Source organism: Rhinopithecus bieti, unplaced genomic scaffold (genome assembly GCF_001698545.2).
Source record: "Rhinopithecus bieti isolate Rb0 unplaced genomic scaffold, ASM169854v2 scaffold_82866, whole genome shotgun sequence".
In the NCBI taxonomy this organism is placed as follows: Eukaryota; Metazoa; Chordata; class Mammalia; order Primates; family Cercopithecidae; genus Rhinopithecus; species Rhinopithecus bieti.
In genome coordinates, this window is record NW_016830476.1 from 558,790 (window position 1) to 572,547 (window position 13,758).

The 13,758-nt window shown below is 37.0% G+C and overlaps 1 protein-coding gene across 5 annotated transcripts in view; it reads left to right on the forward strand.

Moving 5' to 3' along the window:
- The window catches only part of TBCEL (tubulin folding cofactor E like), a 68,058-nt gene extending 55,362 nt beyond the window's left edge, over window positions 1-12,696 (forward strand). For all 5 annotated transcript variants that reach the window (XM_017865562.1, XM_017865558.1, XM_017865563.1 and 2 more), the window contains one exon: window positions 9,845-12,696. In XM_017865562.1, the coding sequence (XP_017721051.1) occupies window positions 9,845-10,163 (319 nt within the window). In that variant the 3' untranslated portion in view covers window positions 10,164-12,696. The remainder of the gene's footprint in view (window positions 1-9,844) is intronic.
- The last annotated feature ends 1,062 nt before the right edge of the window (window positions 12,697-13,758 follow it).

The following is a 13,758-nucleotide window of genomic DNA, read 5'->3' on the forward strand; positions in this document are numbered from 1 at the left end:
TTGCTGGAGCTTTTATCCTGAATGGGTACTGAATTTATTCAAATACTTCTTCTGCATCTATTGAAAAGTCTATACCATTTTTCTTGATGTATCAGTATAGTGAATTATATTAATTGCACTTTTAACCAGCCTTGAATTCCCAAGATAAATCTCACTTGGTCATGATGTATTATCTTTTCTTATATGTTGGTGAATTTGATTTGCTAATATTTTGTTAAGGATTTTTGTGTTTATGCTTATAAGGGACATTGTTGTATAATTTTCTTATAATGTCTTTGTCTTGTTTTGATATCAGGGTAGTGCTGGCCTCATTTTTGAGTGTTCTCTCCTTTTTTTTCTGGAATAGTTTGTATAGAACAGTGTTATTTTCTTCTAAAATATTTTGTAGAATCTATCAGTGGAGCCATCTGAGCCTGGTGTTTTCTTTGCTGGAGGTTTTAACTACGAATTGAATTTATTTAATGGACATATAGCATGATTCAGGTTATCTGTTTCTTCTTGAGTGAGCTTTAGTAGTTTGTATTTTTGAATGAATTCACCCATTTAATTATAATTGTTGAATTGAGTTATAATCGTTTTATTTAAGCATAAAGTTTTTCATAGTATTTGCTTATCATAAGCCTTTAATGTCTTTGTGGTCTGTGGTCATGTTCCCTCTTGTAGTTCCAGTATTGACATCATCTTTTCTTAATCAGTCCAGCTACAGGTTTATCAAATTTACAAACCTTTTTAAAGAACCAGCTTCGGGTTTTATGAGTTTTCTCTGTTTTAATTTTTACATTTCATTGATTTCTGCTCATATCTTTATTTCTTCCTTCTTCTTGCTTTGGATTTAATTTGCTTATCTTTTTATGGTGTTTTAAGTATAGATCATTGATTTGAGACTGTTCTTTTCTATTATAATATTTAATTATATAAATTTTCCTTTAAGCACTGCTTTAGATACATTCTGTAATTGGGATTTGTTATATTTGAATTTTCATTGAATTCAGATATTTTCTAATTTATCTTGTGACTTCCTCTTTGACTCACTGGGTTATTTACAAGTATGTTGTTTATTTTCCAGATATTTTCCTTATCTTTCCAGGGATTTTCCTCATCTTTCTGTTAATTATTTCTAGTATAATTTCATTATAGTTAGAGAATGTACTTTGTACTATTTCAATTCTTTTAAAGTCTGTTGTGGTATATTTGAGGTACATTTTCAGTTTAGAATATGGTCTTTCTTGGTCACTATCTCATATGCACTAGAAAAAAATGTGTATTCTGATGTTGGTCGGCATGTTTTATATTTCAGGTATTTTATATCATTAACAGTTTTTTGCTGGTTTTATCATTTACTGAGAGGAGTGTTGATTTCTCCAATTGTAATTATGGGTTTCTTTATTTTTGTTGTTCTACCAGTTTTTGCTTCATTATTTCTTGTGTACATATCTGTTTTTAGATACATACGCATTTTGGATTGTTATGTCTTTCTGCTGGAGCTTGCCTCTCCCTGTCTAATGGTTTTGCCTCTAAGCAGCTCACCTACCTCCTGGTCCAGAACCAGCTCTTATAATGGAATTTGGAGAACTTGTCCTGCAATAATTACAGAGTTAGTGCCTATTCCTAGTCTTAAGCACCAAGTGATTTAATTCACTTCCTGGTAGTGGAGCTATCTCTTTATTCTTTTACTTATTAGAACCATTGCTCTACAAAGGTAGCCTTAGGCAATGGATCTGCACAAGTTTTCTTTTTTTCATCCTCATTTCATGCACAGCCTCTCATCACCCAGTTCTACCCCTACTTCAAGCAGGGAACCTGGCTCTAGTTCCCCTGCCTCTCATGAAGCACATTCAGTCTCCTTTGCCTTGTGTGACCTGAACTCCTTACTGCTTCTGCTGCTATAGATTTCTAGCCTGGAGGTCTTGTAGTTTTAGTTCTGTGATTTGTATTTCTGTTGAGTTTCTGGTCCATGGAGATGCTTATCATTTTTGAGCCTGGGCTATATATCTTCTTAGATTTCAACCTTTTACATTTTATCAATTTTACTCTGCGTCTGGAGCAAAAGTGCAACATATTGATAAATGTGGTTTAAAATCATTCTTTTAACTGCTGTATGGTATTCTATCATATGAATAGAACACATTCTATTTATCCATTACTAGATGATTTTTGATAACACTTGAATTTAAGAAATAATGAATTGAAACAAATGTAGTTCCGTGACATAAGCTCTGTTGAAAAACTAAATGGAAAATACTAAATTCACTTCAAGATACTTTGCTATATGTGTGAAAGGTGACATTAAATAATTCTGGAGGTAGGTGAATTGCAGATTTTTGCGGAAGACAAGTGGGAAACATCTATGGCTTCAGGTAAGTGGAATGAGCTCTGTGGTGGAACTCATAAAAAGAAAAGAGTGTTCAGGAGTGAATTTTTAGAACTACCCAAGTATAGGTGATAATAAGAGAGATGAGAACCCTTGAAGAGAGATTGAATGGGGACATTTGAAATGTAGGAATGAGAAAATAATTTCTAGAACAATATGCAGCAAACCACTAAGATGATGAAACTAAAACAGTGATAGTCTCAGAATAACACCTGAGTTCTAATCTCCACCCTTCCGTTCACTAGTTATGAGGCTTTAGGTTAACAAACTGGGTCTCAATTTTTACATCTGTAAAGTATGTAATAGATGGTTTCTAAGATTCCTTCTACCTGTAGAATGTGATGCTTATGTGTTTTAATAAGTGGAATGTTGGTGACCTTGAGAAAACCTTGAGTAGGTTGTCAAGTCCCAGTTGTAGAATGTTAAGGAGGTTTCTTTGATGTCCCAGGATATGATGCCACACAGAAGTGAGAAAGCATACTATAGCAAGAGACATTAGATAACAGCAGTCAGAAGATGTTTTGAATGTACTTTTGAATCCCTCCCAATGCCTTGGGAAACAAACTCAATAATTTTTTTTTTTTTTTTTTTGGAGACGGAGTCTCGCTCTGTCACCCAGGCTGGAGTGCAGTGGTGCAATCTCGGCTCACTGCACCCTCCACTTCCCCAGTTCAAGCAATTCCCCTGCCTCAGCCTCCTGAGTAGGTGGGATTACAGGCGTACACCACCACGTCTGGCTAATTTTTTGTATTTTTACTAGAGGCGGGGTTTCACCATGTTGGCCAGACTGGTCGCAAACTCCTGACCTCAGGCAATCCACCCACCTCGACCTCCGAAAGTGCTGGGATTGCAGGTGTGAGCCACCACACCTGGCCATATTTTTCTTTTAGTTAATTAAACTTCAAGGTTTAGTTTAACCAAGTGAACCATCTGGGATTTTTCATGTTTTATTTGTTACATTTCTTAAAAAAAGAGATGCATGTATTAGGGATTTATTTTGAAGTAATACAGCATTACCTAAAGACTTCAGTTGATTCAATATTTGTCTGCATTTGAGGAATGATTGATTAACAGAATTGTTAACTTGAGACTACTACATAAGCTACCCATGAATACACCTCTAGACAGTTGTAAGGGATAAATAGAGTACTTCTGGGATATTTATGATCCCATTGTGGCATAGGCACCTGCAGAAAATGTAAATTCCCTTATGTTTCCCTAGGATGCTCCTAAAGATTGTGAATTTGGAGATTTGATGTCCAAATCTGAATGCTTTCTGCCATTGGAAAGTCCCTGATTCTAGACAGAGTTTCATTTTACAATTTCCTAAAAATTATGTAAAATATATACTGTTTAGGGTCATTTATAAGGCTAACCAAACATGAGAACAAACTAATGTTTGTTTTAGGTTTTATAGTAAATAGAAACACAGACTAAGACATATGGCAGGAACCTGTAGTCTTTTTCAAGTAGTATACCACATCTTCCTATTCTAGAGTCATATATGACTGAATTGTGATTGAGGAAATGCCCCCAGGTCTTGGGAATCAAGAGTGAGGATTGGCAAGATGGAGAAACAGGCATACCTCTCCTAAAAATGACCACTGTGCTACTAAAATCTGCTCTTACGTAACATTAGACAGGTGTGCCATGGACCAGGACCTGAGTGTATGAAGGTTTGCTTATTTGCACTGGGAGTAGAGCTAGCCTGGTTCCACCGCAGATGGCTTCATTCTCTCTTCCTCTCTTTGTTAGTATCACCTTCAACCCCACTCTGCTGGTAGCCTGATTTCTAACTGCTTATGATTCAAAGACCCCTAAAGTTGAAAGAAGCTTTTCTCTCAGTGGGTGTTTTTATTTAACAAGAAGGGGGAAAAAAACACACCAGTTTGCCTGTGGGTGGTATTCTTCACAGGGTTGCAGCCAGCATTTGGTTTCCATTTATCACTGTCAGTTGCCCACGTGGTTATGCTGGCCTTTATGCTGTTTGTAGTAAATTTTGTTTTACTTGTGATTGGCCATTTTCTGTTAGAAGGTCATGGTGGAAAGGACCAGAGAACTTCTGAACATGGCATACTTTACATTTTAGCATTTGATGATTGTAATACATCCTTATCGGTAATATTTTCCAAAGTAGATTTATTTACATTTTGCCCACTTCAGAAGTGGGGCTTATGAATATTAAATACTTGTTAATAGTCAGATGAAGATACTGACTGGTAGAATATAAATCGAAATCATTAATTTCAGAGAATGCTTAGTCAGCAGAAACCATCTACCTCTTCAGAGTATACTTGAGGAAGATGTTGGAACTCATGCTAAGAAAAGCTCAGGTGTACAATGCATGCAGTATAGTCCAGTTTGGATGGACTTTTGGATAATGAATAAAATATATAAGTTGAAAGACTAGGACAGAATTGCTTTCTGAAATTTACTGGACATTTTGTAAAATCATGATTGCTTATATTTACTAATTTTTCCTGCTTAAAGATAAGTGGAAAATAAGAAAATTGGGAGAAAACAGATTATCTTGAAACCATGATTTTTATTTATGTAGCTTTTAAGGGAACATATTCAGTATGTATAGTGAATCACAACTCTAGTGCTCTTGCTTCTTTTTTATTTAATAGTGAATATTTCTCAAAGCCCACATCCAAAGCCTAACCCATCTATAAAAGTCTGCTGGCCTTACCTATAAATTAATAAATAAACATTGATTTTAAGATTTTAACAAGTAGAAAGGAAGGTGCAGAAAATGGTAATGGTGACGACACAAAATAAGGTTGGAAAGTTATGAAGGAACCAGATCATGAAGGGCTTTTTATGCTTACTGTATGCGTTTTCTGTTGCTGCTATAATAAATTACTATAAACATAATGGCTTAAAGCAATACCTACTTAGTATTTCACAGTCCTGTGGGACAGAAGTCTGGGCACAGTGTGACTCAGCTGAGTTCTCTGCTTAGGGTCTCACAAGGCCAAAATAAATATGTCAGCAGGGCTATTTTCTGTATCAGAGGTTCTGGAGGAGAATCTCTTTGCAGATACAGTCAGAATGGTGGCAGAATTATCTTCTTTCTTATACTTTCCATGTGTGCCATCTTCAAACCAGCAATGGTGTGTCAAATTCTGGTGCTTTGACTGTCTCTGACTTCCTCTTTTGCTACTAGTTGGAAACTCTGTTTTTGAAGGCTCATATGATTAGATTAGGCCTACCCAGATATGGGAGCCAAAATTCTGCCTACCACAATCATGTTGAAGAGTTAGGACTTTATTTTGGTGGGTGTTATGTGATTTTAAGTAGAGGAGTGATGGGATACAATTTGTGCTTTATAACAAACCCTGTGGCTATCATAAAGACAAGGATTGTCTTGGGGCCACCCTGAGATCATGGAAAGCCATTAGCTTTTTTAAGAAGAAAGGGATTTCAAACAGTGAATAAGGTGCTTACAAAATCTGTGGAAGGGCTGGAGGAGCAGACTTAGGCCTCCTCTCTAGGATTGACTCTAGAGTAGTACCATGGAACTGGCCCACCAAGGGCACTGCTCACCTTTGTAAGGAATCAAGTAAAGGGAAAATTCACAAGCTGCTGTCCCTGGTGCTGATCACATCACTTTGTGATCTGGAGATCAGCAAGCTGCTGCTGGGGTCTTTGACTCTAGAAACAGACTGCTTGAACTGTGTGATCTAGTCATTTGGAAGCCTCTACCCAAACTGTTTCCACACGATATCTACTAGATCTACTGCCTCTCTCCAGGGCTGTGATTGATAGAAGCTAAATCTCATTGGCAAGAGAGTGTGGGAAATGTATTTTTCAGCTTTTCCATCTTGGAAATACGGGAAGGCCTACCAGGAGGAGGTTGAAACAGATATTGAGAAAGCTCATCTAGTTTATGCAGACACAAAAAATTGTAGCAATCTAGGTTATTAATTATAGTGGCCTGAATTTATAAGGTGAGTGAACAAGAGAAATGCAGATAGATTCATGGGATATGTGGGAAGATGAGTGGGATGTGGTAATTGATTGAATGAGAGAAGTAGAGAAGAGATAGGAGAGAAATAAATAAGAATGACTGTCCGCTTTCTGGCTAGGATAATTAGATAGTTCCCAGTGCCACTTACTGAGATACGAAAGACTAGAAGAGAACACGGTTGGGGAGTGGCAGTTGTTTTTGAACACGTTGATTTGAGAAAACTAAGACTTCAGAGTGTCTGAATTTATAGGTCATTTAATTTTTAGATATACTTACCCATTTATGGAAGATAGGCTAATTTCTGAACGTAGGTCATAATTTTGTGTACAAATATGTTTATGGTTGAGATTAATTCAATTGGCTATAATGTCAAGTATGAATGAGTCTAGGAGTATACAGTTGTTACTGTGTTTTAGTTTTATATTTAAATAGATTCAGAGCTTATCCCTAGTTTTTTAATCTCAGTGTTGAGTAGTGGGGTTTTGTTTTTGTTTTTTACCAGAAGGACTCATGGTGCTCTATTTCTTAAGTTATTTCTCATTTTAGAATATCTGCTTATTAAGTTTATTTCTGAAAAAAAAATGTGGTGCCTTAGTTTATTTTGTGTTGCTGTAACAATACCACAGACTTGGTAATTTATAAAGAAAATACATTTGTTTCTCAGTTCTGCAGGCTAGAAAATCCAGTATCAGGGTGCCAGCATCTGGCTATGGCTTTCCTGCGGTATTATCCATGATGGAAGGAGGAAGGACGAGAGCAAGAGAGGGCTGAACTCACTTTTACCGGGATAACTAGCCGACTCCCTCTCTAACACCATTAATCTCTTTATGAAGCCCTTGTGACCTAGTCGCCTCTAAAAGATGCCCCCGTCAACACTGTTGCACTGGGTAGTAAGTTTCCAGCACACGAGCTTGGTGAGGGGGCACATGCAAACCAAAGCACTAGGTTAGGTATGATATTTTGGGGCCGTTCTTTCTAATGCATTTGTTTGGGTCTGTGTTGGTGGTGGTTTGCTCTTCAGTTTGTTTCTTTAGCTCTGCAGTCTCCATTTGCATCTCATTCTACAGTTCATTTATCTTTGAGTGCTGGTTTTATATGCAAGTACTTAGTAATTTCTAGACTTTTGAGTTTTGTGGAGTGTTTTCTTTTTCTTCAGTTGTGTTTTCTTTCAGATTGAGTTCTGCCTCTGTCTTTTACTTATTGTGTGTTCCTCTCCTTTATTCTTTTTGCTGTGGTATGTGCTCTGTTGCTATTTTGTGTCTCATCATCTTGCTTGTGCTTGAAGTGGTCACTTCTCTTCATGTCATCTCTTGGCTGAAATGTAGTATGAGTAAATTCTCTTTGAACACTTTGACATTGTTTCTTTTGTTACTCCTAGGCAAAATATGAGAGCTAGGGTATTACAATTTTACTTTTCTATAGTCTGAAGGTAAAACATCTCTAGACTTGGGTTCAGTTCTTATTTGACCACTGGGTTCTGCTGTCTTTTCTGAGATTTTGTTAAATTTTCATAACCTAGTTTCAGTTATTTGAACGCATATACTAGGATATGGGGTGGAGAAAAGATACCCCTAGACTTTGAATCATCTTTCCTTTTCAGTTTAGAGGCTTGGAAAATTTCAAGTCCTGGCAGCTTTGTGTTTGTTTGTTTTGCTCTGTTTTATTTTGTTTGCCTTTGCTAAAATCCTGACATCCTGAAGTCCCACCTAAGTAGATTTCAATCATTCATATATATATATATATATATATGCATTTTTTTTTTTTCTGAGACAGAGTCTCACTCTGTCACCCAGGCTGGAGTACAGTGGCACAATCTCAGCTCACTGCAACCTCCACCTCCCAGTTCAAGTGATTCTTCTGCCTCAGCCTCCTGAGTAGCTGGGACTATAGGCACGCACTACCACGCCTGGCTAATTTTTTGCATTTTTAGTAGAGACAGGGTTTCACCATGTTGACCAGGCTGGTCTCGAACTCCTGACCTCGTGATCCACCTGCCTCAGCCTCCCAAAGTGCTGGGATTACAGGTGTGAGCCACCGTGTCCAGAAATCTTATATTTTTTAATGGGTGTGTGTGCTTTAAAATAAGCTTCAGAGCAGCAGTAATATAATGTAAATATTTTTATTTGTTTATGAACGTAGAATTTACAAAGTGTTTACTCATTTGGTATTTTATTTAGTTCTTGTGACTGTCTTATACAGTAGGAAGGGCAGAAATTATTCCTAATTTTACTATTGAGGAAACTGAGATCCAAAAAGACAGTGAGTTGCCAAGTCACACAGCTAATTATAAAATGGAGTCAAGACCCTGAAGACAGAGCCAGGGCTATTTTTAGCATTCCCTGTTATTCCACTTGTTGGAAATGATTACTTCCATCTCTAAGCACAGCAATCTTTTTTTTTTTCCTTTTAAGAGATGGGGTCTCGCTATGTTGTCCATGCTGGTCAAACTCCTGGGCTCAAGTGATTCTTCCCCTTGGGCTTCCCAAGGTGCTAGGATTCCAGGTGCAAGCCACCATACCTGGCCACACTGGTCTTACTGTATGTTTAATGCACCCACAAACCTTATTATGACACTGATTTTAACTGAGTTAAAGCTGAAAGTGGTGTGGAGGAGGTAGGGGGATAATTTTGTGTGACTTGTATTCTGATCCTTAATTAAAGTGACTTCACTGTATCTTGGTTTTAATAAAACTAATATTAATTTTTTTCAACATTTTTTCCCTTTCTGATATATAGGAAACTTGTGAGTGTCCCTGATAAAATCAGATCTAGATCCTCCAGGGCTGGCAGTGCAGACAAAATTTTCTCTATGGGAAACATGACCTTTGTGGGCCCTATTCTCATCTCTGTAATTCACTTTCCTCTTGGTGTCTTTTGCTCTGTATTCCTTCCTTGATCAAGAAACGTGTATCCCTTATTTACCACTTTTTTCCAAGAATGTATTCTTGATTCTTCCGTAAATTCTGTGTATTACACCTGAAATTAGATTGGAACATTCAAACAAGGCATCTCTGAAAGAGTTAGGTTAATTGCTAACATACAACTACATGCTTTTCTTTATAAGTTATGGCTTCTCTGGGCCTCAGAAACTGCTGGCCTCCTTCCATCTTTCCATCTATTCCCAAGAGATACATGCCTAGATATCTGCACTTCTTGATGATGACATCCAAGAAAGCAAGTTCTACAGAGAGATTGGACTTCTATTTTTTTTATAGTGTCTACTTTTCTAGGTTCCATTTTATCCTAAGCCTATTCTTATGTAATCATTGATTAACAGTAGGCATAGTGACCATCTTCAGGAAAAATGATTTCCCGGTTTTACAGTGGCCTCCGTAGGGCACTCATATTAGGTCACAGAATGCACAGTAGTCATAATGATAGAGTAAGATTTTTTAAAGATATTGAGCCTAGTAATATTGTTTATCTGTAGTTGGGAAGAAGTCCATAGTACATGTGCTAGTAGTTTAAGCTGACAGTGTTGTTGTTTTTAATCCTTCTAGGTATCATGAACTGATCACAAAATATGGGAAGCTGGAGCCTTTGGCAGAAGTGGACCTAAGACCCCAGAGCAGTGCAAAAGTAGAAGTCCACTTTAACGATCAGGTGGAAGAAATGAGCATTCGTCTGGACCAAACAGTTGCAGAACTAAAGAAACAGTTAAAAACTCTGGTACAGTTACCCACAAGCAACATGCTTCTCTACTATTTTGACCATGAAGCACCCTTTGGCCCAGAGGAAATGAAGTACAGCTCTCGGGCATTGCATTCCTTTGGCATTAGGGATGGAGATAAAATTTACGTGGAATCCAAAACAAAATAACCTCTACCAGCCTTGTGAAAATGTACACATAAGGACTTGTTGCAGGGCATTTGTTTTTAATGTGGTTTTCTTTAGGAGGGAGAAGGTTGTTTTTGTTTTGTTTTGTTCTGTTTAGGTTTGGGAGGGATTTTGTATATTTTTGCCCCTGGAGTGGGTAGGGGCCATTTTTGGTATTTTCTACCACAGATTTACTTGGCTCAGCCAGTGGAATTGGCCACATTTCCAGTGTATGTGCCCTCTGTAAGGAAAGATGACAAAGAAATCACCGACTTCTTACTGTGTTCACTGGGATTTGCCTGCCACCTGGTTATCATTACTGTTGGGTGCACTTGTGAAGATAACATGAACAGTGCAGCCTCTTAGAAGGGTCTCCTAGAGAATTTAAATGGGGAGACAAGGAATCTTCACAGGAAGGGCCAGAACTTCTCTCTCCCAGTTCTTCCTTCCGCTACCCTCCCTCCTTGGCTTTTTTGGTTCAGTTCCATTTTTTTTTCATTTTGATGTGTGGTTTACCTAATAGTTTTGTTCTGTTCATAATTCTTATTTCTCAACCTGGGTGATTTTTGTTCTCATTTCTCCCTTTTGAAATAATTGAAAGTGTTTTAAGCATTTTTCAACCTGATTCTAATCTCAGGTACGCAGTAAGAAGCTATAACTCTGTTAGAACCTCGAAGAAGAATAGATGTAGAGTGAAAACTCCAGGAAAACTTGCAGTTATTCTGGAAGCACCGGCAGAACAGTCTGATCTCTTTGTATGTTACTCACTCACTTTTAATGTCCCTTGTACGTTATGTCAGCCATTATTTTCATAACGTGAAATATGTCAGATTCTAGAGGTCTTCTGTTTTTGCTTATTGAATGTATTTTCTCATGTCTTTCTTTTTCATTACTTTAAACTATTGGGAAATGAGGCCTGACTTTATAAATAATTCATTAGAGTCCTGGATAAGTGCACCAGGAGAGTTGAGAATTAGCTCACAAACTGTCTATGCTGTGTGTGGGGAATGAAGTTGGGGAATGTGGGGGAAGAGCTTATGACTTTCCCACCTGTGTCATCCATTCGAAGACCTTGCTCTTGCACTTTGCATTAAAAGTGGGAAACATTAATCAAAGGGAGCTTTTATGCCCAGGTTTTCCCTGGGGCTTTGTGATGTAATAATTGAACAATTCTTTTGTTTTACATTTCAATTTAGTTGCCTCATAGAAGTATAACTGCCCAATCTATGAGTAAAGTATAAGTGTCAAAACTTCACAATTGCCTCCAAGTCATATTTTTTGCAGAAGCACATTTAAAGCACTTTTCTGTAAAAGCTAGTTCCTTACCTACTTGGAAATCTTTTTGTTTGTTCTTCGATTCCTTTGTTAATCAGATGTAATCCCTTTCTTTAATGTGTATTTTTCTCAGTCCACCATGTTTATGGATGGGAAGCTTGAGAAATACAAGTGTGTAAGTGAAGTATTTTTCAAAGAATGCAATTATCTGATTGCATTTGACCTTTTGACCTTTGTTACATAATTCCACCCCTCCTACAAATTTAATTTTTTTATGAAATTTTTAGGTGACTCTTGTAAAATCTTCATGTATGAGGAGTTGTGTTTATTAATGCTACTTTTTAAATTTTCCTGTGCCATGTGGCAGATGTTTATTCTCTTAATGCACTTCAGGTTTGCTATCTGTAAAGCCTTTGACCCAGGCCTACTGAGTCAAATCTACATTCAGTATAACATTAAAGGTGGAAACCAAAGGGTTTGAGAAAGATGAATAAGGCCTATTCTCCTTCTGCTGCAGACATTATCTTTCAAAATCATAAAAATGAGCAATGGAGATCCAGGCTGAGTATAGACAAGAATAATTATTTTGCAAACATATTTTCCTGACAGACTTTTGGTAGGAAAAAAGTATGGCAACAGTGTCATGAAGATTGAAACTGTAGGTGCTTTGTGTATGTATGCATGAGTGCGGACGAGTTTGAGAGAGAAACAGTGTAATTGAGCCCCAAGCTTTTGTCCGCCTGGGAAACAGATGCATTCTTATTTTTTGAAGTTGTATGACCCTGGACTGTCCCACAGCAGAAGGCAGAACAAACACTTATGTTATGCTTTAATCATAAGTGGAATGGTCACAATTAATAAGATATTTTATATATGGCAAAGTTTTATGAAATGCTTTTTTACTATTAGAGACCTGTTTCTTCTGTTACTACAGAACACAGTGTTTATCAACTGCGGGCATAATTCTTTTATTATACAGTTGCATGTAAAGGGAGCTTCTCATTTAATTCAGTGAATATGGGTATTTTTACGGCATTGTAATTGATGGTTTTAATAATTGCTGAATAATTTTGATTAAGAGAAAAATGTAATACAATTACTGGTCTTTTAGAGTTACAGGACAGAAGTTAATGCAAAAAGCTATTTGAGCATGTGTACTTATAGATTCATTTGGGTGGCTGAGTAAAGATGCTGCTTTTGAAATAAAATTGGTGCTGTGTAGACACTTGTAACCAAAATTATTTTTATAACAGGACTAAAAGAAGGAGAGAAGAGACCATGGACCTTTGAGTTTACATGTTATGCCTAATTGTCTGCAGCTTATCTGTATTTTAATATTGACTTTGCCCAGATTCAGTGAGAGCATATTATTGACATTATGAGGCAAAATGCTGTCATAGCCAGTATTACTGATATGTTGCTACAGGCACAATGTATAGAACATATCTTTTCTAAAATAGGAATTATTTCCAGTTATGAAAAAGGAAAAGAGTAATAAAGAAAACCAAATCAAAGCCAAGGGATCTTTTCTACGTGTGGGTGAATGGCTGCTGAAGTCACAGTAGAAATCAATTTTTGAATTTGAATTGTTGAAATATCCTAGATTGCTTTAAAGGAAAAAATCCAGTCATATATCTTTTTCTATTATTAAGTTTTGCAACCTTTTGCCACCGTTGCCATAAATACGTAAGAAAGCAGCAGGTAGTATAAGCCCCTTGTTATTAAGACCTTTCAGTTAATATTAAGGCCAAAATGTAACTTGAGCTAGGTATAACAGGACTGAATGCTACAGTGTTTTTAAAAATTTCGCTTATTTTTAAAGAAAGGAAAATTCAGTTCTAACCAGATGTTCCAGCTGTGTTGCTCAACCAGCAGTGGTAGGAGCAGAGAGCACTTGCACTACGAGCTGATCACCATTTGAGGCGTGCAGCTGATAGCTGTTACTAACGCACATGTGAGTGTAGCTTGCTGCATGAAAATGCTAGGCTCTAGGGCATGTAAAACATGAATACAGAATACTAGATTGTTCCAAGTAATGTCATTTCTGTTTATGAATTTGATTTTTCCCTTCATTTCATGTCAAATTGAAAATGCAAACAAACTGCTTTCAAGAACACCCAGAAGCTATCTGTGTTACCAGATGTGTTGTGAACACTCAACTATTTTTCATAGGTGCTTCCTTGAAATATATGTCCATTGTAGTGGTGGAGAGGGACTGGACTCTCTCAGGCTCTTTACTTGCCAGTTGTCTCCTGCAGTTAATGGAAATATATATATATATATATATCACACGTGTATATATATATATATACACACACACACA